Source organism: Brassica napus, chromosome A3 (assembly GCF_020379485.1).
Source record: "Brassica napus cultivar Da-Ae chromosome A3, Da-Ae, whole genome shotgun sequence".
NCBI lineage: Eukaryota > Viridiplantae > Streptophyta > Magnoliopsida > Brassicales > Brassicaceae > Brassica > Brassica napus.
In genome coordinates, this window is record NC_063436.1 from 13072935 (window position 1) to 13100680 (window position 27746).

General features: G+C 31.7%; 6 protein-coding genes and 1 long non-coding RNA gene across 10 annotated transcripts; 4 read left to right on the plus strand and 3 right to left on the minus strand.

Moving 5' to 3' along the window:
- Positions 1-40: 40 nt before the first annotated feature.
- LOC106436443 (probable fructokinase-5) lies at positions 41-1865 on the minus strand. The gene is made up of 5 exons (XM_013877410.3): positions 1653-1865; positions 1008-1418; positions 707-841; positions 506-622; positions 41-423 (listed from the first exon to the last, which is right to left on the minus strand). Exons 1-5 carry the CDS (start codon positions 1824-1826, stop codon positions 289-291), a joined length of 972 nt encoding a protein of 323 aa, XP_013732864.1. The 5' UTR covers positions 1827-1865; the 3' UTR covers positions 41-288.
- Positions 1866-2313: 448 nt separating this feature from the next.
- BNAA03G24300D lies at positions 2314-3225 on the minus strand. The gene is made up of 2 exons (XM_013877409.3): positions 2884-3225; positions 2314-2756 (listed from the first exon to the last, which is right to left on the minus strand). Exons 1-2 carry the CDS (start codon positions 3081-3083, stop codon positions 2540-2542), a joined length of 417 nt encoding a protein of 138 aa, XP_013732863.1. The 5' UTR covers positions 3084-3225; the 3' UTR covers positions 2314-2539.
- A 234-nt stretch (positions 3226-3459) lies between these two features.
- On the plus strand, positions 3460-4572 carry LOC111214610. Its single transcript, XR_002663974.2, has 2 exons — positions 3460-4235; positions 4313-4572. It is a non-coding gene; the product is annotated as an uncharacterized LOC111214610 (long non-coding RNA).
- Positions 4573-6233: 1661 nt separating this feature from the next.
- On the minus strand, positions 6234-8770 carry BNAA03G24310D. 3 transcript variants are annotated; one of them, XM_013877404.3, is made up of 2 exons: positions 8495-8770; positions 6234-6641 (listed from the first exon to the last, which is right to left on the minus strand). In XM_013877404.3, the coding sequence occupies exons 1-2, from the start codon at positions 8614-8616 to the stop codon at positions 6383-6385; spliced, it is 381 nt and encodes a 126-aa protein (XP_013732858.1). In that variant the 5' UTR covers positions 8617-8770; the 3' UTR covers positions 6234-6382. The 3 variants fall into 3 exon arrangements, with proteins under 3 accessions (XP_013732858.1, XP_013732859.1, XP_048631979.1); XM_013877405.3 differs by having other exon boundaries at positions 6234-6638; positions 8495-8748; XM_048776022.1 differs by having other exon boundaries at positions 6234-6663; positions 8495-8737.
- Positions 8771-15808: 7038 nt separating this feature from the next.
- On the plus strand, positions 15809-16896 carry LOC106436440. 2 transcript variants are annotated; one of them, XM_013877407.3, is made up of 3 exons: positions 15809-16017; positions 16183-16278; positions 16567-16896. In XM_013877407.3, exons 1-3 carry the CDS (start codon positions 15931-15933, stop codon positions 16744-16746), a joined length of 363 nt encoding a protein of 120 aa, XP_013732861.2. In that variant the 5' UTR covers positions 15809-15930; the 3' UTR covers positions 16747-16896. The 2 variants fall into 2 exon arrangements, with proteins under 2 accessions (XP_013732861.2, XP_013732862.2); XM_013877408.3 differs by having other exon boundaries at positions 15812-16017; positions 16183-16266.
- A 246-nt stretch (positions 16897-17142) lies between these two features.
- On the plus strand, positions 17143-18156 carry LOC106436449. Its single transcript, XM_013877417.3, has 2 exons — positions 17143-17636; positions 17805-18156. Exons 1-2 carry the CDS (start codon positions 17428-17430, stop codon positions 18007-18009), a joined length of 414 nt encoding a protein of 137 aa, XP_013732871.1. The 5' UTR covers positions 17143-17427; the 3' UTR covers positions 18010-18156.
- A 5391-nt stretch (positions 18157-23547) lies between these two features.
- On the plus strand, positions 23548-26512 carry LOC106436436 (sodium transporter HKT1). The gene is made up of 3 exons (XM_013877400.3): positions 23548-24838; positions 25484-25714; positions 26172-26512. The coding sequence occupies exons 1-3, from the start codon at positions 23763-23765 to the stop codon at positions 26383-26385; spliced, it is 1521 nt and encodes a 506-aa protein (XP_013732854.1). The 5' UTR covers positions 23548-23762; the 3' UTR covers positions 26386-26512.
- The last annotated feature ends 1234 nt before the right edge of the window (positions 26513-27746 follow it).

Genomic DNA, 27746 nt, shown 5'->3' on the forward strand with positions numbered 1-27746 from the left:
GGAGTGTAGAGTCACTTGATCATTTGTTAAAGAACAGGACTCATAAAATATAAAGCATTAGATCAATGTTTTGCAATAAAACCTGTGCTTCAGATTCAGAAACTGAATCACAACATACAAAAAGAACAGTATCCATTTATCAATTCACTACTAGAATCAATTTAGGCAGGCAAATTAACACTAACTTATTCAGATAACTGAGAAAAAAAAAAGCAGACTAGAGTCAATACAAAATTGAAGAAAAAAGAAGAAGCATGAGTACCATTTGAGAAACAACAAAAAGTAAAATTATTTGGACTTGGATTTCATGAGCTGCTGAGCATCAGATGGAGTTGGAAGTGCTGGAATAGCTCCTTTCTGAGTTGTACACACAGCTCCACATGCATTTGCAAATGCAAGAGCCTCCTTTAGCTTTCCTTCATCCTGTAACATTAATCACACAAACATCAAAACTCAATCCATACGCCTAATCAAAGACCTGAAAAATGTTCCGAGGTATACTTACATCGAGTATGGAGCCATCTTTTCCCAAAGAGACAAGAAATGCACCAACAAAAGAATCACCAGCTCCAGTTGTATCAACTGTTTTCACAGAGTATCCAGGCACTCTCCCTTTGAATTTCTGCATATTTGAAAACCGAAAAAACTCTATTTAGATCACCAAAAAGGCATTATGGTGTCTCATTTGATTCTTTTTTTTTTTTACCTTTGTGTAGTATCTGCAACCTTTTTCTCCATCAGTTACAATAAGCAGCTTGAGCTTGTCATGCATTAGAGACAAAACAACATCATCCTTCTCTGCATCGCCCCTAGTGAGGAATGTTACCTCGTCATCGCTTACCTACACATGTGAAATTCAATAATAAGATTATTTTTTTAAATTTATTCCGTCAAAACCTTTACTACTTCAATAAGATCAAAACCTTTTGTACATTTTTTTTTGAATGGATGGTGAATAATAAGATCATTCAGACAAGAATTGTCATGAATACACAAACACAAGGTACCTTGATAATATCAGCCTCATTCCAGATGCTTTTGATGCCTTCTATGGCAGCCTCAGTGGAAGGCCAAAGAGGCAACCGAACATTAGGGTCGTAAGAGAGTAGAACTCCTGCGTCCTTGGCGGTTTTCATAGCAGCCATGTGCGCCGCTCTACATGGCTCAGAGATCAAGCTAATGGAACCGTAGTGGAAAATCTTGGCTTTCTTGATGAGATCCTTGTTGAGTTCAGATTCTTTCAAAAGCATATCCGCACTTGGGTTCCTGTAAAACATGAACTCTCTCTCGCCGTTCTTCTTTAGTGTCACAAAGGCCAAAGCAGTCCTTGCATGGGTGTCAAAGCAAACTCCTTCGCTGTTCACACCGTTCTTCTTCAATATGTTGACAAGCATGTGTCCAAACTCATCATCACCAAACTGAAAAATGTCAAGATCGGACAAGCAAAGATTATTCTAATAACACATAAGTAAATATACATATCCATGGCCTATCCTGGAAAAAGCCGAACTAAACATTAGCCTCTGACTCTCAAAATTTTAGAAAAATATTATATAGACATAGACCCTCAAATTTGTAAAAAAAAAATATTTTATTGAAATTTTATTAAATTGCCTACATCCTCAAAATCTAAGGGCTGGTCCTGTACAAACCTTGCCAATGAAAGCGGATTTGCCACCGAGCTTGGAGATGGCACATGCAACATTAGCCGGAGCACCACCAGGGGCTTTGAGAAAACCGGTGGACTCAGCCAAGGAAACACCAGAAGTGTCAGGGACAAAGTCGATAAGCATTTCGCCAAAGGAAACAATCAGTGGAGTAGCCATCTTTTGATGAAATGTTAAACACACAAAAACAAAAGAAGACTCTCTTTATTAAGCTGGAGAATGCACAACAGAAGGCATGTAAAGTGGGGATAAGGATTAACGAAGTTCCTAAAATGCAGTTAAAACTCAGTCCATGCTTTGACTGTTAAAAAATACCATCCATATTGTATTGCATTTTATTTATTTATTGTGTTTGATTGATCTTGATAGTCTTATTGAATGACCATAGGATGCATAAGCTCAAACATCTACAGCTCATAAAACTTGTATAAAATACAACTACAGTTTTTGCTTTACAAATTCTATAAATACTTCAATTCTAAGACAAAAAACGTTATTCTACAAGTATTGTTTAATTTAAATACTTTCTTGATAATTCTATAGTTTATTCAATTACTCATGTGTACCAACAATTTAGGAGTATGGAAGTTGCTATCTAGCCTAGTGTTTAGCTCTGCCATGTAATGAATGCGCTGATGTTTTTAAATGAAAATGGAAACAACTTATCATTCATCAAAATACAAACACGTCCCAAAATGACTTCCCGGTTCAGATTAGTAATAATTAATGAATATAAAAGATCAAGCTTTTCAGAACCAGAAGAAGATAAACACATTCTTCATCTACATTGCAACGCCACAGATAAAGCTAGATCCAAACTAGAAACCAGACATACAGCAAACTCACACGAATATGACATAAGTTATCTTTAACTAATCCTCTAAGCTATAATGTTTCTTGACAGCTTCAGTAATCTCCCAAACAACTTTTATGTCTTTAGGGAAAACAACCACATTTCCTTTCCCAATCTCAAAGACATATTCTTCTCTGTCGTATCCGTCGACACTCACTTTGATCTTCCCTTCCACGAAATACATTGTCTCTGTCTTCTTAAACGTCCATGGAAACTTGCTTGGACCACCTTCCCACCTGCTCAATTCAATCCAACAATAAAAATTAAAAGAGAATCTTCATTGGTTCTTTTGTGAGTAACTTAAACATAAAGTTTCAGTCTTTCAGACATAACTAATCAGAAGGGTTAAAGAAAGGAACTGACTTGGGCCAAGAGGAGACGCCTAGTTGAGCAAGTTTGGAATCGGAAGGTTGTCGCAGGATCTTGACTCCGTGAATTTCAATGGGATTTGAATCGGAGGGAGATACGATTGCTTCTTTAGAGTTTAGCTTAGTGGTGATGATGGAAACGCAAACGCAGACAATCACCAGGAGCAGAGACAAAGTGAGAAAATGATTGCCCATTGGATTTCTTCACAAACTCTGTTGATTGAAAGAGAAGCCCAAGTCTTCACAGCTACTTCAGCGATGTTTCTCTCAATTTTTTTCTTTTGCTCAATCAGCGATGTTCTCTAAGGTTGGTAACTTTACCAATTGGTAAATTTCGAATTTACAAAATTAAACCAAAATACTCCATATTTTAAGTAAACCAAATAAACCCTATACTTTTATGTTTTTCCAAATTAATCCTAAACTTTTGTTGAGTCGGGCTTTTTAATCATTTCGAAATCAACCATTAACTAGGTTTAAACCCTTATTCGGATACTCGTTAGGCGCTACGCGTGCAGCGCATCCGGGCCTAGCGACTTTTTGAAAATGCGGGTAAAAATCGGGAAGTACGCGGGGAAGAATTTTTTGATATATATATATATATATTCTTACTTATATATGTATAATACAAAAATATGTTTAATAAATGTTTATCTATAAGAGACACAACTAAACTATTGTTTGATCTTGAGAACACAACAAAAATAAGATAATTATATTCAAACATACTAAAGTAATTTCATAATCTAAAGTATTATATAAATATATTGTTTCATTTGAATTTTTATCATCTATATCATTTATAAACCAGAAAACACAAGATTACAAATTACTAAATTTTGATAAAGCCCATCTAAAGTCCAGTTAAAATCTATTTTTTCATGTTATAACTAAAGTGCACCTAAACGATAGCAAACACGGTTACGCGGCCGCGTTTTTGAACAAGGATTTAAACATATATTAATTAATAGAAAGGTTGATTGTGGTGACTTATTAAAATTAAGGGTTCTTTCCTTCTTCTTTTTTCGTGACCACAATCCTTAATTTCCAAAATCAACTAAATCTTTAAAAAATTTCAGAGAGAAAGAAGACGAATCTCTTGAAGATTTGGAAAAAAAAATTGATGATGCAGAGGAAGAAGCTTGCAATGAAAAGGGCTAAAACGCACCGTGAAGATTCCAATGCAGAGAATGCGAGTGATGAAGAGAGTGGTGACGATGAGACGAAACCTTATCCATTGTCTTCCCGCGAAGGTAAAGCGCAAAGAGTTGTTTTCAAATAGTGTCGACAGTGAAGAGCTTATGGCATTAGGAAATACATTTAGGTCGACCAATGTTTCACTATGCGGTATAATTTTCTTTCTAAATTTCTGTTTTTCTTGTTGAGAACATGTTTGTTTTCGCTTACTCTTGCATTTCTTGTAGGAGGAACCAACACAAATACTTTCCCAAGGTATTTCTCAAGAACAATCACAAGCTTGATCAAGTGTTCTATCGGTTATAATGGCTCACGGTCTACATCTCTTTTGTTATGTAATGAGTCCGAACTTCTATGTCTTTTGTTGTGTCATGAGTCTTTTGTTATGTAATGGTTAACAATTCTTAACTCTTTTGTTATGTAATGCTTCAAAACTCTATGTCATATCTTCTTTGTTATGTATTGGTTCTATTAATGGTTCACAATCCTTTCCTTGTGTCTTACCCTAACCAAAACACCAGTAGGAAATAAGCAGTAACACTGTCATGAAAAAACAAGCAAACTTGTTCAAACATTACCATGAACAACAACCTAAGCGTCATCAATAATAGAAGTAAATCTTTACTATCTCACCTGCATTTGTTGGGAAACCCACAAGCTTTATTTGAACTCATGGTGAAAAGGAAACTATTTTTTTTCATGAAATTAGGAATTGCAATCACGAAGAAGAAGAAGAGAAGAACCCTTAATTTTAATGAGTCACCAAAACTCACAGTCACAATTTTATTAATTAACAGATGTTTAAGTCTAATTAATGGTTGACTTTGAGATGATTAAAAGGCTGAGTCAACAGAAGTTTGGAATGAATGGGGATTAAAATGGCGTTTTCCCTTTGTTTTTCAAAAAACTCGATGTGAAATTTATTAATCGGAAATAAATGTTCTTAGTTACGGCTGGACAAAATATCTGAACCAAAAAATAGACAGAATTTGATCCAAAAAGTTATATTAAACCCCAACGGCAAAGTTTTCAAAAGAGACCCTTTCATCTGATTGGTAAGAAGAAGTAAACAAATTTATGAAATAGTTTGCAGCTATCTGCTCTTTTGATATTTCAGCTAGATGAGTCACTCCTTCGAATCATGCAACTGATCCAAACGATTTGATTCCCTGGATCATGTGTGAATTCAACTCACAAATCTTCTCATAATATGGCTGGTTTTGTTTGTATTCATTCTCCAACTGAATTTGAATATTATTTATTATCTCTTTTAAATTATGAGGATTTTCTTTCTTTCATCTGCTTAAAGCTCTTTTACGATTCTTAATTCGGCCTGCAACAGAGGATCATTATCTTTGATCAGGCCAATTCCAAACTCTTCCAATAACTTCCTTCACCAAGGTTTTGAGCAGCATTCTTTTGTAAAATCTAAAAGATCCCTGGTAAGAATTCTAAGAAGCGAAAGTTTTGAGAAGATCTGGTATGTGGTTTGAGACACATTTATCCAGAAAAGTTTGGTTAGATGCTAGGAATGACTCGAACCAAAGCTTATTACCAAAACACTTGTCTAACTTTGATTGGATCAACATATCACCCTTTTTTTTACTCCAAGTGAAATTACTGTGAAATTAGTTCTTGTCCCTGGTAACTCTTGCATCCCACAACCCTTCAACATATTTGAGAAATGCTGAAAAGATAAATCACTTCTTTCAAACCTCCTATTTTCTCTTCAACATATCACCCTTTCTTTCATTGACTCTCTACTTGCAAAAGTCTTTTCCAAACCTTTTGGCGTTCTGAAACATGTGGATGACTATATACACCAGAAACAAAAAAACTCAGCATCTCCTATCTTTACATTCACATCCAAAATATTCTTATCAGAAGTTATGATTTAATTCCACTTCACAACATCTCTTCAAAAAACAGCCAGCCCTCCACATTTACCAACTGGATTCACCGTATATACAAAGTCAAATCCCAACTTATTGCTAAATATCTACAACCAAATTTCTACTATTCATCGTCTCCATAAAAAAAACCATCTCATGAAAATTATCTCATTTGTACACTCATTCATGATGGCGTTTTGGAAAAAAAAAATTAAAAATATGTTTAAAATATCGTCAATTGAAATGATCAAAGGTGAGAACCATAAGACACAAATCTCTTATTCAATATTCAACATTATAGAACATATGATATACAAAATATAATCGATCCAAACATACTTATATAAGTCTTATAAGCCTTACTTATGAAGAGACTGGAAAATATATGATTTCAAATTCCTTAAACTATGCTTTTGAAGGTGATTCATATTTCACAATTTCTGAGTCTCTATAATAATGTTTCTTCACAGCTTCAGTTACATCCACGACAACTGTCATACCTTTAGGAATCACAACCAAATCCCCTGCCGTTAACTCAAAGGCTACTTCTTTTTCTTCTTTTTGCTGCTCGTCTATAGTCACTTTCAGCTTCCCTTCCAAGAAGTACATCGTCTCTGTCTTCTTAAACTTCCATGGAAATTTGCGTGGAATGCTTTCCCATCTGCTAAAGCATTCGAGCACATAGGCTTAGAACCCACCAGAGAACAAAGAGACACTGTTTTAGTAAAGAATAACAAAATTGTATTTGTGTCAGGCGTGACCATGGTTTTATTATTTTTGTTATAATATTGTGAATGCCAACAGATTCTTGCATTAGGATATCAAAGCTACTATTGGTGTCTTCCCACTACAATTTTATTCATAATTAGCTGTTGTGGAGGTTTTTTGGATGTTCTACAAATGATATGGATGTCTGGACTTTAGTTTAAAATCTAGGTTAGGTTGGGCGTTTTATCCAGACCCGGAAATCAATGATCAAGAACCGATAATAACGGTTTGGGTCCTGCATATTGTTATTGGTTCGGTTCTGGGTATTACTCAATATCTGAGTGGGTACCTTAGGGACCCAGAAATACTAAGTGAATTAGTTATACCATAATTAACCCCAATCTTTTAAGTGGGGTTCTTCCTTCTTCGTTTTGGCTAAGAGACGATTTTTAGCGTTTTTTAGATTTTAATTAAAAAAATCTAAGAACCGTCTCTTAAATAAGAGATATAAGAGTCGTATCTTATCCAAAAATGTAAAAAAAAAAGTGTCAAATCATGAGTTAAAGCTAAGAGACGGTTTTTAACTTTTCTTAGATTTTAATTAAGAAAATCTAAGAACCGTTTCTTAAATAAGAGATATAAGAGTCGTCTCTTATCCAAAAAATGTAAAAAAAAAAAAAGTCAAATCATGAGTTAAGAATCCTGGCTAAAAGACCGAGGTTAATCATGCCCTTATATTTTAGGGTATTGGTGTAGGTATTTTAGTATATTTGATATTTTGAATATGTTTTTTACCGGGAGTATATGTCAGTATTTTGGTTTATTTTTTTGAAAATAATTTTGGTTTTTTTTTGTTATATACACCTTTTCAGTTATATTTTGGGTAATAGATACTCAAACTGAACCATATTTACTAAGTTTCGACTATTAAACGGTTCTGAAACTGAAAACTGAACAGATCAGAAGAATCTGAGACCGAACCTAATCACTTGTGGGTTCTAAATGGTCCAAAATCACTCAATTCGATATATTGAAAACCATTCGTTTTTATCCGAAACTGATTTGAATATCCGACTATATGTACCTAATTTCAGTTATTAAAGATCATACTAAAAATAAGCTACGTTTACTAAAAGTAGTTCACAATGAAACACCTTTTTCTTGTTATTTAAAATAATATAACTTGCTATTAGTATACCAGACCTATTGACCTTTATGGGAATAGTAAAGCAATTGGTTCTTAGTATTTTGGATATATATTTTTTTGCTTTTTGATTTTCAGGAATATTTTTTAGGGTTTTAGATATTTTTATAGATTTTCAAATATATTTTAAATATTTCGGGTAATAAATATCTGAACCAAATCATATTCAAAAAGTTTAAAGTATTAAACCGTTATGAAAATTAGAAAGCTAACCAACTTGGAATCAAACTGATTACAGGTTCTAAACTTCTAAATGGATCCAAATTCACTCTACCCAATATATCTGAAAGACTGAAACCAATCAGTGCTTACCCCAAACCAATTTGAATATCATTTCGTAAGAGTAATTCTTGATGATGGAACCTTTTTTTTTGTTTTCTGAATAATCTTAACTTGCCACTTAAAATCAACACTAACACACCACTACTCTTGACCTCTGTGGGGATGTTAAGCAATTGGTTGTTAGTTCTGATGCATTTCAAGGGTTAAAGGATAATATAGACTATCGAAAACCAAGTTCTATATATAAACACCACTAAAACAAAGACGGATATCGATGAGCTATAAGAGAACAAAAACTTAGAAGAGTACAGAAAAACACTGACACAGGCCAAGAAGCAACCCCGAGTTCAACAAGCTTGGCATCCGAAGGTTTTCTCAAGATCTTGACTCCATGAATATCAGTGGGAATCGCAGGAGCGAACACCGAATCACAATTTGGTTCCATAGTTGAAGAAAAACAACGAGATTAATATGTGTGGTTTGTAGAGAGTTCTTGACATGTATGTATATCAGTATCTACGTATTATCGTTGCGTAATAAAGACATAGGCGGGGACATTTCCGAAAATGATATCAGGGTTACATTTAAACAACTTTTTGGGTGTAAGTGTACTTTAAACATGCAAGCATTTTGTGTACATAATATTGTATAAAAACTCCATAAATTTGTATTCAAAAATAACAAATGAAATTAGGGCTCTGAGTTGAACTAGCCAAAAATTACAAATTCGATAAACTATAAAATAATGATTTTCAAAACTTCTGCTTAGATAGATATAAGATACTACTTACTAATAAGTATTAATTTCAAAGTTATATGCACATACAAGTGAGATAAAATATAAAAACTTACGCTAGTTTATTTGTTTAACTTCAAAGTAATGCCACATTGGTAATCATCTCAAATTTAAAGATTCTTCTATGTAAAATACAGAATAATTAGATTTTTTTTGTGAATAGTTGAAAGGATAGTTTTATTTATTCTTTTTCATAATGGTGGACCAGTATATAAAATTTTCATAGTATCAGTTATCTGATTTAACGATTAAATTCTTAATATATATATATAAAATTTATTTTGGTTATTTAGATTTTTTTTTCTACGGAAGGAATAGACTTCCGATAACAGGACAATAACAAGTTGAGAAAAACGACCTAATAAAGGACAATAAAGGAAAAGATGTGGATGCTATTCTAGTACTCGTGATCGACACGTCCCATATTTTGATTGTTTCCCAGTCACACGTCATTTTTTCAATAAATAAGATTTTTAGAAGACAATAACAGAGGTCGTCAGAAAAGGAGGACAATAACAGAAAATTTTTAAGAGGACCATAAACCATTTTTTTTTAAACTAAAACAAATAGGTGAATTGGCTATATACTGGACAGCTAAATAAAGAATATACCATATTGAAATGACATTAGGTGAATAACCATAACCAAAAGAATTAAATTATTTTATCCCTGTCGATGATAAATCTGCATTGCCTTGTATGTGTATGTACTGTTTTCTGTAAACTAAAATAATCTTACTCCATTGATTTTACTTCGGTGATGATTGGTTCGACCGTGGCTTTAAAAATTTAGCTGTAGATGTTTAGCTGTAGATAAATTGGTTATAGCTGTAAAGTTGTTACTGTAGACTTTTTCTGCAGAGACTTTTGTTGTAGTTAAATTTGTTGTAGCTGTAAGTTATAGGCTGTAGATATTTTAAAATAAAATATATGAAATATGTGTTGTATATATAAAATTATTATTTTATATGAATTAAAATAATTTATATTAATACTTTTTTGTTATAAATTATCAAAATTTATTGTAATTTAAAATGTGATATGTAAATAATATTTATATTATTTAAATATCTTAATAATTAAAAAACACTCAAATTCAAAATTAAAATATTTATAAAAGTTCTATTATGATTATATAATTTATTTGATATTATAGATATTTTTTTTTTCATTTTACAGATTCTACAGCCTAAAAAGAGATGATGTAGCATTTTTGCCTAAAATACATAAGAAAAGGTTTTGCTTTTTGGCTGACAAAAAAAAAAAAGGTTTTGCTTTATTTTTTTTGCTGTAGCTTTAAAAATAAAGCTAAAGCATGATTGGTAAAACTAAATTAAAACTTGATGTAGACTTTAATTTTTAAAAGTAGAACTACAGCATGATTGGTAAAATTTAGTGATTTAAAAATAAATAAAGTTAAAGTATAGAGATAAAGCTCAACCAATCACCCATTTGTTAATCTTACATTAAATATTAATCAAAATTTTTAAATACTACTTTACAAACACGGGGTTTTGAGTATATACTATGATCCAGTACAAGAAAACGTGAGTATATTTAATGTAAGATATTAAACTTATGTATTGTGTTTTGTGTTTGAAGTTATGCGATATTAAAATGTGATATGTTTGAAGTTTATTATGTTAACTTGTGTCAAGTGTTATTATATTATAAATTATGTGTAATAACTATAATTTGATACCATCATTATCATCAAAATTACACAAAATTGATAAGGGGATAACACATAAGTGTCCTTTAATTTTCACAACCAGAGTTTTAGTAAATGATTTATAACGAAGACAATTGTTTATTTTTAGTAAAAGGCGAAAGAATAGTTTGATTTGTGGTCGGGTGGTCAAGGCGTTCCGTGGATCTCTAAGGGACCCGAGTTCGAATCCGCACGACACCAGATTTCCACAGTGTGTGACCACCGGAACTTTCACATTCTCTCTCTGGAGAATAGTTTACCATTTTTTTTTTTTTAAAAACTTGAAGGAATGGATAAATTATTAGACAAAGAGTTTTTTTAATAGATTGGGTACAAAATAGGCTTGACTAGTTTCTCCGCTACCACCCGCAAATGCAGTTTTTGCGGTTGGTAGCGGTTGACAGCGTTTCGAAACAATCACATAAACCGCTACAAATCGCTTCAAACCGCTTCGAACTTCATAAAATTAAAAGCTGGTTCCAGGTAGCGTTTGCGGTTGCGACGGGTTGCGGGTGGATAAATAAATCTAACTTTTTTACAAAAGTTTTTAAAATTTTTACAATTAAAATTTTAAAATGGTAATATTATAAATAAAAATATATACATATTTTATATATTAATTTAAATTCACAAACAATATCATAATTTATTTTATAAAAGCTTTAAACTAACTAACTATTCATTAGAATTTTAAAAAATTAATATACATACATATATAAAGATATACACATATATATAATGAAACAAAATGTTCTTTCAAACGTTTAATATAAATCTTCAAAAAGGTAATTAAAATTATCACTTTCAATTAATTAAAAAAATTAAATAAATAAACATAATATTATTAATCATGTTATATTGATAATTATTATATTTTATTACAATAGTATGTTTTTATATTTTATAATGTTATAATATGTTAATATTAGTAATTTATTATTAAACCGCTGCAATATCTTATAATCAACCAGTCATAAATATTCCGCAAACGCAACAATTTTAAAACGTTGTGCCAGTCGCTTAGTATGATTAGAGTTATTCTAAATTATTTCTCTTTCTAAAATTATTATTTTGTGTTTCATATTAGAAGCATTAAATGAAATGATTTCTCCTGACAAAATAAAATTTTAGAAAGTCTAACCGGCTGAAAAAATGAGGCATGCAAATGGATCATTTTTTTTTTGATAAAATGCATGAATGGATCATGTTACACCATAATTTTTTATTAAAAAATAACTAGATTTTTTAACCGCGCTACGCGCGGATAAGATATTATATGTATTTCACAATTCTAAAAAATAATGTATAATATTGTATTATATTATTTAAAGAATATAAAATAAGACTACATAACATAAATATATTTTTTATTTTTTCTTTGTGAAAATCATTATGTTGTTTGATTGTTGTACTTAATTCACATATTTGCATAGATATTTGTGATAGATGAATAACTATATTTTTATTATCAATAAATAATATATATTTATTATATAATATAAGAAAAATGAAATTATTTACTTTTTAACAAACTTGTCTCATGTTGGGGACTCGGTTATAGACATATCATATTCGAATGAAACATTTTTACATTTATCAATCTTCTTAACAATTAAGAAACAAATCTGAATATCAAAACAATATCTCATACGATCTCTTTGTGGAATAACTGCTCTGAAGAAATTGAATTTATGCATAAAAAAAGACTGGAAATGGATGTGCATATGTGTTATCTAAGTCAGCTTTAAAAAAAACTATTTATAGTTCATATATCATTTATGTTCATCCTATTTTTGTGTCCATCATTTCTTAAACATCTTGAAATAAGTAATGCTAATTAATAATAAACTTTTTTTCTCACAAAATAAAAATCAAATTTTGTTTAATTATCGCTTAATTTGTCTAACTGATATATGTATTTCTCAATTCTAAAAAAATAATGTATAATATTGTATTACATTATTTAAAGAATATAAAATATGACTACATAACATAAATATACTTTTTAAATTTTCTTTATGAAAATCATTATGTTGTTTGATTGTTGTACTTGATTCACATATTTGCATAGATATTTGTGATAGAAGAATAACTATATTTTTATTATCAGTAAATAATATATATTGATTATATAATATAAGAAAAATAAAATTATTTACTTTTTAAACAAACTTGTCTCATGTTGGGGACTCGGTTATAGACATATCATATTCGAAGGAGACATTTTTACAGTTATCAATCTTCTTAACATTGAAAAAACAAATCTACATATCAAAACAATATCTCATATGATCTATTTGTGGAATAACTACTCTGAAGAAATTGAATTTAGGCATCAAAAAGGACTGGAAATGGATATGCAGATATGTTATCTAAGTCTGCTTCACAAAGTACTATTCATAGTTCATATATCATTAATATCCATCCTATTTTTTTGTCCACCATTTCTTAAACATCTTGAAATAACTGATGCTAATTAATAATAAACTTTTGCTGGAAAAAAAATCAAATTTGTCTTATTATCACTTAAATATTTTTTTAATATGGTCTAAGAAGCTTTTAAGTGATATCATAGTTTAATTTATTAGTTTTTTTGTTACTTTTTAGAGGTTTTTGTATTTAAGATCTTTTTTCATATTAAGCTTCTATTTCTTTCACATAATTGATATATATATATATATATCATAAAAATTACCATCAAATCAGTTTTACTTATTTATTATTTTGTTTTAACGAAAATACACTTTTTAAATAATTTAATTTAAAATAAAATTATATATTAATTTGCTGTATTTTAACAATTTCATTGATTTAATTAATTTGTTTTGGTGGATAACTTAAAAAGTTTTCATATGAATCGGGGAAAGCAAGCTTATGTTGTTATATTATATTTATTTTGTGTATATAGAATCTATATATAATGTTAGTTTAATAAAGAAAGAACATTATTTTTTTTGTAACTTCAAAAAGATACATTATTACAATTTGAAATGAATCAAAATTGAATAAAATGGTAATTAAATATTTGTAAATCTAATTGTTTAGTTGGATTCTCATGAAAAAAAAATCGATTGGTTAAACAAACGTTTCAAAAAAATTTGTGGTATTTTTTTGTATATAAATTATAAAATTTATTGAATTAATATATTTAATTATTGCATCCTTAAATAATATTTTATTAAGACATTAGAAAAATATGTTTTGAGTTGTTTTGTCAAATTGTACAAAAATCTATGCTTTTTCATATTTGTAACTTCAAAAGATACATTATGACAATTTGAAATTAATCAAAATTGAATAAAATGGTAATTAAATATTTGTAAATCTAATTATTTTTTTTATCTTGTTTAGTTGGATTCTCATGAAAAAAATCGATAGGTTAAACAAATGTTTCAAAATTTGTTATGTTATTGTTTTGTCTATAAATTACAAAATTTATTGAATTAATATATTTAATTATTACACCCTTAAATAATATTTTATTAAGAAATTAGAGAAGTATGTTTTGAGTTGTTTTGTCAAAATTTTACAAAAATCTATGCTTTTTCATATTTGTCACGAAAATTTATATGTTAAACTTACTTTTACAAAATTCTTAACTTTGTCACGAAAACAAAATCTATGCTTTTTCATATTTGTCAACGTTCTCACACTTTCTAAGAATATATTAGCTTAGTCACTTACTTATTTTTTTTTTACAAAACAAAGTATCGGAGTCTTGAAAGTTGAATTTATATTATTGTAAATGTACATAAGAGTTTGTGATTATATACTTAGTGGTTCTTGTATATGTGTCCAAGAATGTTTCAATGGCTTAGTGGTAACTGTCCTATATATATCATACTAACCCGGATTCGATTCTCACCTTCGCATTGTTTTTATAAAATAAAATTATATATTAATTTGCTGTATTTTAACAATTTCATTGATTTAATTAATTTGTTTTGGTGGATAACTTAAAAAGTTTTCATACGAATCGGGGAAAGCAAGCTTATGTTGTTATATTATATTTATTTTGTGTATATAGAATCTATATATAATGTTAGTTTAATAAAGAAAGAACATTATTTTTTTTGTAACTTCAAAAAGATACATTATTACAATTTGAAATGAATCAAAATTGAATAAAATGGTAATTAAATATTTGTAAATCTAATTGTTTAGTTGGATTCTCATGAAAAAAAAATCGATTGGTTAAACAAACGTTTCAAAAAAATTTGTGGTATTTTTTTGTATATAAATTATAAAATTTATTGAATTAATATATTTAATTATTGCATCCTTAAATAATATTTTATTAAGACATTAGAAAAATATGTTTTGAGTTGTTTTGTCAAATTGTACAAAAATCTATGCTTTTTCATATTTGTAACTTCAAAAGATACATTATGACAATTTGAAATTAATCAAAATTGAATAAAATGGTAATTAAATATTTGTAAATCTAATTATTTTTTTTATCTTGTTTAGTTGGATTCTCATGAAAAAAATCGATAGGTTAAACAAATGTTTCAAAATTTGTTATGTTATTGTTTTGTCTATAAATTACAAAATTTATTGAATTAATATATTTAATTATTACACCCTTAAATAATATTTTATTAAGAAATTAGAGAAGTATGTTTTGAGTTGTTTTGTCAAAATTTTACAAAAATCTATGCTTTTTCATATTTGTCACGAAAATTTATATGTTAAACTTACTTTTACAAAATTCTTAACTTTGTCACGAAAACAAAATCTATGCTTTTTCATATTTGTCAACGTTCTCACACTTTCTAAGAATATATTAGCTTAGTCACTTACTTATTTTTTTTTTACAAAACAAAGTATCGGAGTCTTGAAAGTTGAATTTATATTATTGTAAATGTACATAAGAGTTTGTGATTATATACTTAGTGGTTCTTGTATATGTGTCCAAGAATGTTTCAATGGCTTAGTGGTAACTGTCCTATATATATCATACTAACCCGGATTCGATTCTCACCTTCGCATTGTTTTTTTTATTTTTTACGAAAAGTAAATGAGATGACATGGCAATTTCGGGTTCTCTGATTGGTTGATTTTTCTATCCTATGTGGACACCCTCTCCATGGCTTATATCCCCCTTTTAGTATAGTATATAGATCGGCTCACGATATCCATTAAAAATGTATCCTTGCAGTCTCAGACGGTGTTCACAAAAACCTCAAACATAACCAACAACTAAAAGAACGCTTTTACCAAAAAAAAAAAGCAACTCAAGGAAACCCATCGATGGCTACTGAGAAATTTGGGATCATAATTGAGAAGAATCCACCCGAGTCCACACTAATCCAACTCGGTGTTCGTAATATGGCCCAAGTACGCCTTCTTGATCTCTGCTCTCTGTTCGAACACAACTAGTATACAATCATCAATGTTCTTTAATTTATTTTCTCTTGAAAGAGAGCTTATAGCATTTTTCCTTGCCTGGAGAAGAATGCCTTAACCTTTTGTTTTTTTTTTAATTCGATTTCAATGACACAGGTGGGAACTTATTCCTCCAAGCAAGTTTCCATGGACTTTCAGTACAAAAGAGTCATGTTATCTGCTCAGAGGCGTGCCTACAGTGTATTGAAAAAGGCATTCGCCTTAGGCCCCCGAATAATATTACGTTTTTAGGGCCCAAAATTTAAAATAATTTCTAGTTTAGTTGCTTAAACTTATTTCTAAAAAATTTTCTACGAGAATCGAATAACTCAATTTCTAAATCCATATACTTTTTTCTTATAGGACATAACATAACATATTTACGTAATAAATTTATTCTTGCAAGTGTTAAACTTATGTATTTCGCGAAAGTGATATATCGTATTAGAATTTTTTTTTTTTTATAGTTATATATAAATTTATTTTTAAAACTTGCCTTAGGCCCCTAAAACCCTTCGCACGGCACTGTATCTGCTTGAGGGGAAAGTGAAAGTGTACCCTGATGGATCCGATGAAGCCGTAGAGATCGAAGCAGGTGACTTGGTTGTTTTCCCTAAAGGATTGAGTTGCACTTGGGATGTCTCTGTCACTGTTGATAAACATTACTACCATTCCGAGTGATTTGGTTTGTAGATTGGCTAGTTCCATTTATTGGATAAGGGCCTCACCATCTTTGTATGATTTCTTTTGACAAAACCAATCTATGTACGTTGTTGAAAAGTTAGTTTCTATATGTCCTTTATCAGTCTATTAATTGTTTTTGCTTCGACATCTACGTGATTTCTCGTTTCTAAATGGTTATTACAGCTAAAGAAAGCATGAGAGGAGAAAATTACATTTTACAAGTACTATTCGATACATAAAATCCTTAATTCGTATCTGTTTTTTCTTGTACGAGGAATTATTGCGCATATATATTCTTTAAACAATTTTGATAATGAACAAACTGAAAACTAATACGAGGGGGGGGGGGGGGCATATTGTTATAAAGCTTAAGAAAAAATGAGACAGTAATTTGAAGATCTTCAATTCTCACGGTCTGACGCAAGAGTTGATTCGAAAATTATAAAATTTTCTCATAACAATTTTTTGAGAAAAAAATAGAAGAAAAAATGATTGTTGGCCCGAAGAGATGAGGAATGAACGGATCATGTAATACACCCCTGAAAAAAAATCAAAACATGTGGTCATGTTATGCCCAAAAATAAAGTTTCACGTGCAGTTGGAAACACAGTTGGAAACAGAGAACATTCTTTCTTCAAAAAAAAAAAAAGTTAGAGAGGTATTACCAGAAAAGCAAAGATGGGCTGCATAGGTCTTATCAATTTAACAGGTACCAATATTTATCGGCCTGTGCTTACAAGAACATCAAACAAACCCTACAGCACAAGAGGACCATCGATGGCTGCTATTCGAGCTGAGTCAGTTGCTACTGAGATATTAGGAATCTTTGTCGAGAAGAATCCTCCCGAGTCCAAACTCACCCAACTCGGTGTTCGTAGTTGGCCCAAGTACGCCCTTCTTCGTCTTTAGTTTTTGATTCGAAACCAATCAGTAGATACAATCATCAAAGCTTTATCCTTTTTTTTTTCTTGCCTGGAAAAGATGTCTTTACGTTTTTTTATTGTTGTTGTCGAATTAACTCTCCATTGGTTTTGGTGGTTGAAATGATGTCACAGGTGGGGTTGTCCTCCAAGCAAGTTTCCATGGACTTACGATGCAAAGGAGACTTGTTTTCTGCTAGAGGGGAAAGTGAAAGTGTACCCTGATGGGTCCGATGAAGGCGTAGAGATTGAAGCAGGCGACTTTGTTGTTTTCCCTAAAGGGATGAGTTGCACTTGGGATGTATCCGTTGCTGTTGATAAGCACTACCAATTCGAGTGAATGGCTATCAGTTTCTGCTCCGCATATTTGGTGATATGTTCGATATAACTTCACTGTCTTTGTATGTTGACTTAATTTTGTGTGTCATGTATCAGTCTATGCATTACTGGGATTTATTTGCTTTGATATCTAAGTGATTTCTCCTAATGTAATGTCCCGTTGCTGGCATTTCCTGCCCAATCCTCATCATCCTAACTTAGGTTAGAGCGTCGAGGATCTAGGGGTTTAATTGTTTTGGTATGTTTCTTTTGGCTGCCTAGGACAGGCTTGAAGTATGAGACTATTAGAGAATTTCGGTTAGAAGTTCTTTTGCGTTATTTTAGACTTTTTAAGGACTTTGTGCTTGCATGTCCTAGGATAAGCAGATAAAGAAAACCAGAGAAATAAATATTAGCACTAGATTTGTTCATAATGAATCTAGCTATTCAACAAGCCAAAACCCAACACTACACTGAGACAATTAGTTTTGTACCTCATTCGAACTCACCTGAAAAAAATGGAGTGAATATTTTGAAAAATACTCAATGCGGGAACCTCTAGGGACCCCAAAATGAGACAAGAAACGAAGATAAATCCCAACAGTTCCAACATGAGACCATGCAACCTAAAGCGGTATTTGCATTCCTCATGTTGCCACGTGAGAGCTCACCACCTAAATTGGTACCCGTGACTCCAATGCCTTCACGCAATCACATTACCCAAATTTGTCCATGCGTGATCCGACAAATTTTGTAACTCCATACACGTCTGCTGACTGCCTCCTCCAGCAATGAATTATGCCACCTCATTCGATCCCCACATGACCCAACGAGAAACAATGCAAAGCTGGAGAAATATTTCTCTGTGTTACGTTGCACAAGAATCACATAGGTCTTCAGCCCTTCTCTAACTTCTATACATAATGATCCAGGTATTGGTGAAAAATCCGCAGACGGATCTGCCTCTGTTACTTTGAGAATCCTTCAATGGTGGCCACAATCCACAAGACTTGGTGGTGGTTAAGAAACTTATTCTTCCTCCCATGATTTGAACATGTTTTTTAAAGAAGGAGAAGGTGGAGATTATCAGCTTCTTTAACATATTTGTTCTTTTTCTTGTACCGATCGTTGTAGTTAAAAAGATTGTAACTGCCAACCACATGGTAATATAATCCCTCAAAGAGGCCTATAGACCCTTTGTTTCCATATCTTTTCATTATGTGCACAGAGGCATTAATAGAAAACATTCGTAAAGCCGAACAATATAAGAAATTAATATGATTAAAAGTAGCAAGAGAAAGCCCGGCCATCTCACATCTTTTCTTTGTAGATGATAAGACTTTTCTTATGTAAAGCGCAAAAAGATGAATATCAGACAATTTTACATATTCTTAAAGATTATGGAAATGTATCAGCTCAGCAAATCAGTTTCGCAAAATCCTCTTTACAGTTTGGGCACAAGATCGAGGACACTTGCAAGATATATTAGGGAACCAAACTTTAGGAAGCATGGGCTCATTCTTGGGGATTCTTGAATGTCTTGGAGGATCAAAAACATAAATCTTCAGATTCCTCCAAGAGAAGATGCATACTAAAGTGAATGGATGTACATTTATATATCTTACCAAAGGCGGAGAGGAAATGTTTATAAAATATGTGGCAACGGCAATGCTGAGCCATGTCATGTCCTGTTTTTGTTTCTTGGAAGAAACAACCTCGAAGCTAACTAGTATAGTATCACAATTTTGATGCAATATTGTTGGAAATGGAAGGGGGATGCATTGGATGGCATGTGATAAATTATGTCGACAAAAATATGAGGGTGGCATAGGGTTCAAGAATCTTGACAATTTCGATACGGCTATGTTAGGATAGAAATTTTGGCTTTTACCTGAGAGGCCTAACTCTTTATTTGCGAAAATTTTCAAAGGTCAATATTTCAGAATACAAGCCCTTTGGAACCAATTCGATAATACTCGTCATTATTTGGCTGGTGAAGTATTGTATCAGCTAGATCTCTAGTTAGCAAATGACTAATCAAAATGGTAGGAACATGATCATCTATTTCAGTATGGAATGATCCTTAAATCCAGCCAATTGGTAGAGACCATCAAATAGTAAATCAATTCACTTACTGTAGACAGCTCATCAACCCTACATCGTAACTAGACACTTGGTTGATTTGGATGATGTGATGATTATTGAAAGCATCCCATTGTGTCAGTATCAGACTATAGATAGAGATGGATGACATTTTACTCAGTCAAGCAGATACTTGGCCAAATTTGAGTATACAATAGAGCAAATTTATCCGGATAGAGAGAAAGAGACATATACCATTATTTGTCCCAAATACCAAGACACTGCAGGCTTAGGCATGGAAAACAAAATGTCTCTCAAAGTTGAAACATTTTTTATGGTAAATTATTTTAAGATGTTTATCGGTAATGAAGAATTTAAAAAGTCGAGGGATAAAATATGATATGCAACGTGAAAGATGTGGAACAGAATATGAGTCAATAAATCATGTATTCTTTGAATGTTCTCCCGCTATTCATACATGGGCTTTCTCAAGAGTTCCTACAAGTCCTGATAACTTTCCCATGCAATTAGTTTAATCAAATATGTATAGCTTGTTTTGGAGGATTGCATTACACATAGAAGATGATCAGTTTACTAGGATATTATGGTATATTTAGAAAGGGTGCAATGATAAGCTTTTTAACAGACTTTATAGATATCCTAGAGACACTCTACATTTGGTGGAGACAGAAGCAATTCTACGGAAGAAGACTCAAATATTATTGTCACAGAATGGAACTCAGACACCGGCGACCTAGAATGGCAAAGAGGAAATTCGCGAACTGCCTAGCAGGATAGAAAATGGTGTTTCACATATGGGTCATGGAAGAATAATAACTTATTCTCGGGCAATTGTTGGTATAGTAATTTGGAGGGTTTTGATGGATTGATGGGGGAAAGAAATACTAAGAGCACCTATCCCCTTTATATGCAGAGTTTGAAGTCTTTATATGGGCGATGGAATCTATGAAGAATCCGAGACAACTCCATGTAACGTTTGCGACATATTGTTCTCAGTTGGTGAAGATAGTTTCAGGACAATTATTATGTATGAAAACTTTTGAATGTTAAAAATATTTTAATTAATTTAAAACTCGAAAAATTATAATATTTTACCAAAAATTTATGTTAAAGAATCCAAATTAGATATATATTTATTTTAAATCTCAAATTGTTACATTTATAAATAATGTTAAAGAATTTAGATGTGTTACATTTATAAATTATTTTTTTTCAAAAAATTATATTTTAATGAAATAATTAGCAATATATTTTTATGTTTTCTTAAAAAAATTATACAATATTTTAAACCGCTTTTATCTACTTTCAACATTTAAACATATGTTGTGGATTGCTAGACCGGCTTAATGTATATTTATACCATTAAATTTGTGTGATGGTCTACTCTTGATCCGCAAGATATGCTAGATCTGCGCTGCTTGATTTACCTTTTTTATTTACTTAATAACAGGTTCAGCAAACAACGAATTATATGAGGTTTCGATTTTGTATTAAGCCCGCAACATAAATACACATCTTGGCCAATTTACTTCTCACGAGGATACTGCTTTCACCAACACAACCATGGCCAAGATAAGAGAACCTAACATTACTGTGTCTATGTTCGTCAACCACAGAGAAAGTGATTCAGTTGCATGTTTATGCTAAGAGTTTCCATTAGGGTTGGGGTTTTGATTTAGGTTCTCTTTTGTGTTAAGGTTTCGGTTCTATAAAAGGGTTTCAATTTTATGTTCTCTAGAGTTTGGATTCGGGTAAAGGACATCCATTAAATCTTGCGATTAGTATTTAGGGATCGTGGTTATGTTTTTGTTATTTAAATCTCTCCCAACTCATACCTCTTCACTCTTTCACAGAAACGCAACAGTGAAGACCACAAAGGGATCCTTCCTTAGATCAAGTACGTCCTGTGACTCCTGGTACACCATGACTCATGGAGCTGTTGGTTCTTCTAGTGCGGCCTCTTCTGCTGCTAACAGACTACATCAGGAGAACCGAGGACGTTTTGCTACGTGCTCCCACAAGAGAAAACAAGCCACACCTCCATCCAAGGAAGCTCAATGGAGCTTTGTGGTAAGTTACCACAATCAGTTCTCATTACTTTTGTTTCTTGTATTTAGTATGATGTTTCAGTTTCTGTTTATATCCCAGTGTAAATTCTTTTATCAGAGCAACATGGCAAGAACACTACTGGTGGTAGTGGTCAAGCTAGAAGCATGTTCCAAATGAGAGAAATGATAAGTGGTGGCACAATTTCTTTGTAAGTGTTTCCTTTCCCCTGCCTTTCTCCATTAATCATTATTACTAATGTCTTCTCTTCTTTTGTAGTAAAACTAATACTGGTAAGACAAGTTTCACGATGAAATCTACCTATAATGGGAGCTACATACACAAACAACTATCTGTGGACGCATCAGAAAAATAAAAAAAAAAAAAAGAGAAGGGAAGAAACCAAAGTACATCAGCGAGTCAGACTAGACTTATCTGCTGGAGAATTGGGAGACAGAGGGGGATAAACCTCTGTTGGTAGGTTATAATTGTTGATCAAAAACACTTGCAAAAGAATACTTAGAACACACGTAACTCCAGGCAAATTTTTCTGCCTTTTCTTTTTGGCTTTTTGATTATATAGGAAACAAATTGAAACTAGACGTTCCTACAAACTTGGAAACAAATGCATAATGGAAAAGATAATGGGAAAGTGATTCACGTTACTCTGTTAGACTGTTCCTATGAAATAAGAAGTGAAGAAGTGATCTGATTATTCATAAAACAAAAATAAAAAGAGAAGACTAAGTCTGAGACTTAATCACGAAACTTCAGCTTGATTTTCTTGCGTAGAAGGATCTCCCATAGTCAGCTTTATTTGCTGACTCATCAGAGAGAGCACTGAGGAAGAGTGAATCAGCTATTGGATCCCTCATCTCTGCTCTTGCAGGGGAAAAGATGCACAAGCACTGGTTAGGTCCAAATCGTTTTGTAAAGATCGGTATAATATGCTAAGCTCTTTCTCATTTATTACTTCAATTCGTTACCTCTGAATTGTCTTACTTTTGAATTGTCTAACTCTGAATAGTCTAACTTCTTGTTGTTAATTTTCTTAAAGGTGATGATGAGGGCTTGAAAAGTTTGACACAAATTATATTTGATCTAACCACGAATGGGACACGAAAATTTATTGTCTAACTCTAAACAGTCGCATAATTTTTTATGATAAAATCGTCATATTTTTGCCACGAAAAAACGTGACTGAATTGTGCTTGTATGACCACTCTCTGTCACATTTTTTTGTAAGTTCGTATAACCACGATTTATTTTCGTGACTTTTTGTTGGTATTTTCTGATAAAAGTCCCGAAATATTAGTCACAGTCACAGTCAAAATCGTTGCTATATGCGATTTTTCTAAATATGCCCGTTTTCTTTCATTTGTATTAAGAAAGAGAATATATTCACGTAATTCAACTAGACTAGTCATCTCAATAGTTGGGTATCAATACCATAAGAAGCCGAAAGAGAATTCTCAGGATCGGAACAACGGGTTGGGTTAGACAATGCTGTCGTGCTAGTAACAATCATCATATGTATTATATGTGGCAGACAATACTAATGTCCCTGTATATATATAAACACACAATGTGCCCAATTATAATGATTAGACCGACTCAAGAAATAAAATGGATAGAGTTGCAGGAAGAAAATTTTGTAAAATCCGTTCGAAACTTTATAAAAATCGCTCCTGCTTCCTCAATTTCATTTACTTCTTGTCCTTCTCCTTTTTAGGTTTCTTAGCACTTAAGGTCTCTAAGCCAAGAGCCACTTCACGTCTCCATGACTTGGACATCTTCTTCACTTCTGTCTCTGCCATCACCGTCTCTTCCATGTCCACCGTCGACATGGAAGTCTTCTCCAACACCCAACTTATAATCATCACTATACTCATGTTTATAGGTGGCCCGATCTTCACCTCCTTTTTCAATATCTACCTGTCCCATTTCACTAAATTCGTCTTCCCTCATAGCAAGATTAAACATCTTATCGGCTCTTTCAAGGCAGATCATACCATCGAGGATCGCCATCTTGACCAAGAAAATATTAATGATCGTCACGAGATTCCTAGCCAGATCAATGAAAAGGCGTCTAAGTGTTTGTACTTGGTGGTTATTGGCTACCATCTTGTAACAAACATAGCTGGCTCTATGTTGCTTCTTGTGTACGTAAGCTTTGTTAAAACGGCAAGAGATGTTCTTCGTTTCAAAGAAATATCAACTCTCACCTTCTCTATCTTCACAACTGTATCGACTTTCGCAACTTGCGGATTTGTTCCCACGAATGAGAACATGATCATCTTTCGCAAGAACTCGGGTCTCCTCTGGCTCTTAATCCCTCTAGTATTGATGGGGAACACTTTGTTCCCTTGCTTCTTGCGGTTGCTAATATGGGGATTAAGTAAGACCACAAAACGTGAGGAGTTTGGTTATATTCTCAAGAATCGCAAGAAGATGGGATACTCTCATCTACTCTCTGTTCGTCTTTGTGTTTTCCTAGGGTTGACGGTGTTAGGGTTTATTTTGATACAACTTTTTCTCTTCTGTACCTTTGCTTGGAGCTCGGAGTCTCTTGCAGGAATGAATTGGTATGAGAAGTTGGTTGGATCGCTGTTTCAAGTGGTAAACTCGAGACATACTGGAGAAACAATTGTCGACCTGTCCACACTTTCCCCGGCTATTTTGATAGTATTCATCCTCATGATGTGAGTAACTTCAATTCTCTCCTTATTTATATATTACTATATCGATGCATTTGCATGGACAAAATATTTAGATGAATCATTGACGGCCCTATACAGTTTGCTGAGTTTTCGGTACAAGAACATCAAACCTATAAAGTTTGTAAATAACCAAAATATACACATTTTAAATAGTTTACACTTAACATTTTAAACAAGAAACTCTCTGTTAGTGTAATGTAGGATTATATTTTGGTGGGGGCAAATCCTATATGAACTTAAAATTATAGCTAGAAAATATTATTTACTAAAAAAATAACTAAAATTTAGGTATATTTAATAAATTTTTAAAAATTTACGGTGGCACTTGCCACCTTCTTGGACAACGTAGGTTCCGCCAATGAGTGTACTGAAAAAATGTTCATTATGTAAGAGTTAAGTTGAAGTTCTTTATAAGTAGACGTAACTGGCATATCATTACTAAAAGGAACTTACTAGAGATTATGGTAGACAACATTGAATGAATCAGAGTATATGTCCAATAAAAGATATCGCTTCAAGGTAGTGGAGAATGTCACAGCATTCCAATTCATCATATTCACAAAGCATCTGTTTTAACCCAAAAAAATGTTATCTTATGTTCTAAAACAAAATTCTTGCGTTGATAAGGTACCTTCCCCCATACACTTTATTTATGCCGTTCACCATAAAAAAGAAGAATAAAAAAGAAGAAGAAAATGATTCCGGATATGAGAAGGGAGGAAAGAAGAGTGGGCTCCTTGTGTCACAACTTTCCTTTTTGGTGATATGTATCTTTCTCATTTCTATCACCGAAAGGCAAAAACTACGACGAGATCCACTCAACTTCAACGTTCTTAACATTACTCTTGAAGTTGTCAGGTATATTTTCATATCTCTATATTACATTTCGGGTTCTCTTCGTATTTCTATATAGATGCATGGATCCACCTATAAATCACAAAATTAAAGTTTTCTTTGGATGAATTTTATCTTTTAATTAAAAAGCTAGCAAGAATAGCCCACAATTTTGTTACAAAAAGGCCCGCAATAATTAAGAGCAATACAATTGATTATAAATGCACCTTTCAAGTTCTAAATGATAATGAGTCTGTGAAGTAGCTTAGGCATAGTCATGGTCAACCGACAGATCTGTGAGACTGATAAAAAGAATAACACCATCATATTTAGTTGATACTCCGTCCTTTTTTTTTTTTTTTTTTTGTAACACTTGATACTCCGTCCTTATGAAAGACATTCATATACTAAACTTCAAGGTTAGTTCATTTCATGAAAACTATACTTATTAGTGAAACTAAAAAAAATATTGTCATCACAGTGCATATGGAAATGTGGGGTTCACGACCGGGTACAGTTGTGAACGGCGCTTGAACGTCAGTGACGGTGGCTGTGAAGACGCAGGTTATGGGTTTGCAGGAAGATGGAGTTCCAGTGGAAAATTCATACTAATAATAGTAATGTTTTATGGTAGGCTTAAGCAGTTCACAGCCAAATCTGGTCGAGCTTGGATACTTTATCCCTCGTCTTCCTGACACAAGATATATACAAGTATAAAATACAGTTAATCTTGTATGTCTTTTTATTGGTTATTTACTTTATAAGCTTGTGTGGTAATTCTTGTTAGGAGATAATAATATCAAAGAATGATTATCCACTTCACCGGACATTATTCATTATTACGTATGATCTTATCCGGTACTCCCTGCGTTTCAAAATAATGTATATTCTAGAGTTTTTACACTTATAAAAAACCAAGTAAAATTTTGACAAATTGTTTTATGTGTTAAACTATTTCCTATGATTTTTAATCAATCAAAGTTCTGTAAATATAATTACTGTTTTTGAAATTTACAATTTGTCATTATTACATACATTGAAAAAATAAAATATATATTTTTTAGAAACAATTTTTTTTTCTTCTAAAACATGGATCATTTTGAAACGGAGAGAATATAAATAAACATCCCATCTGTTATTTCTTTAGACATAAATTTAATTTATAAAAAATCATTTTTTCCTCATTCACGTTTCCTCTCATTTCAAAAACAACTGATGTAATAATATTCTAATAATTGTAATCACTTTTTCTATATTCTCTCCTCTAAATCAAAACAAGTTATCAGCAAACGATTTTCCGCTAGCGAAATGAAATTTAACTTAAATGATCAAAACATTTTAATTTTACTATGATCATGTAGTATGCTTTGCATCTATGAATACGAAATGATCAATATAACAGATTAGAAGGCTTTTCCTCTATAAATTATTAAATAACCAATATGGTAGATTATGTCTTCTCATATCATGTGGTAAATCATGTGTCTCATTTTTATTTTTGTTCATAAAATTATGGAATTTAATTTCTGCATTTAAATTTGTATCTTTCAATTATCCATTTAAACTATATTTATTATATTTTATATTACTACTTATAAATAAATTTATTATGTCAAATTTGACAAAATTTGAAATAACTATTCTTGATATTCCTGTTTATGGCTCAACTTAAGTCCCCAAAGGCATAAATTGTTGATCTTGGCATCAGCGTTTGTTTCTTCCTTTTTTTTTTTTGAACAAACGTTTGTTTCTTCCTTTTTTGGATATTTTAGGTATAAAGTCAATAAACCGTTTGAATATTATGAAATTCCTTTTTTGGTATAATTCAGTTAATAACGTTAAAAATCAATTAATACCCGATTAATAATTTGGGTTCAGCTTGTTATTGTCGGCTTTTGTGTTTGGATAATTTAGGTAAAATATTAGATTCACATCTATAGTTTCTATATTATTATTCGCAAATTGCTTTTTTTTACATTCAGCTCTCGCGTTAAAAGTTAGAATTGTTAATGAATAAAATATACAAATTAGCCCAATAAAATAAAAAGAAAATGAA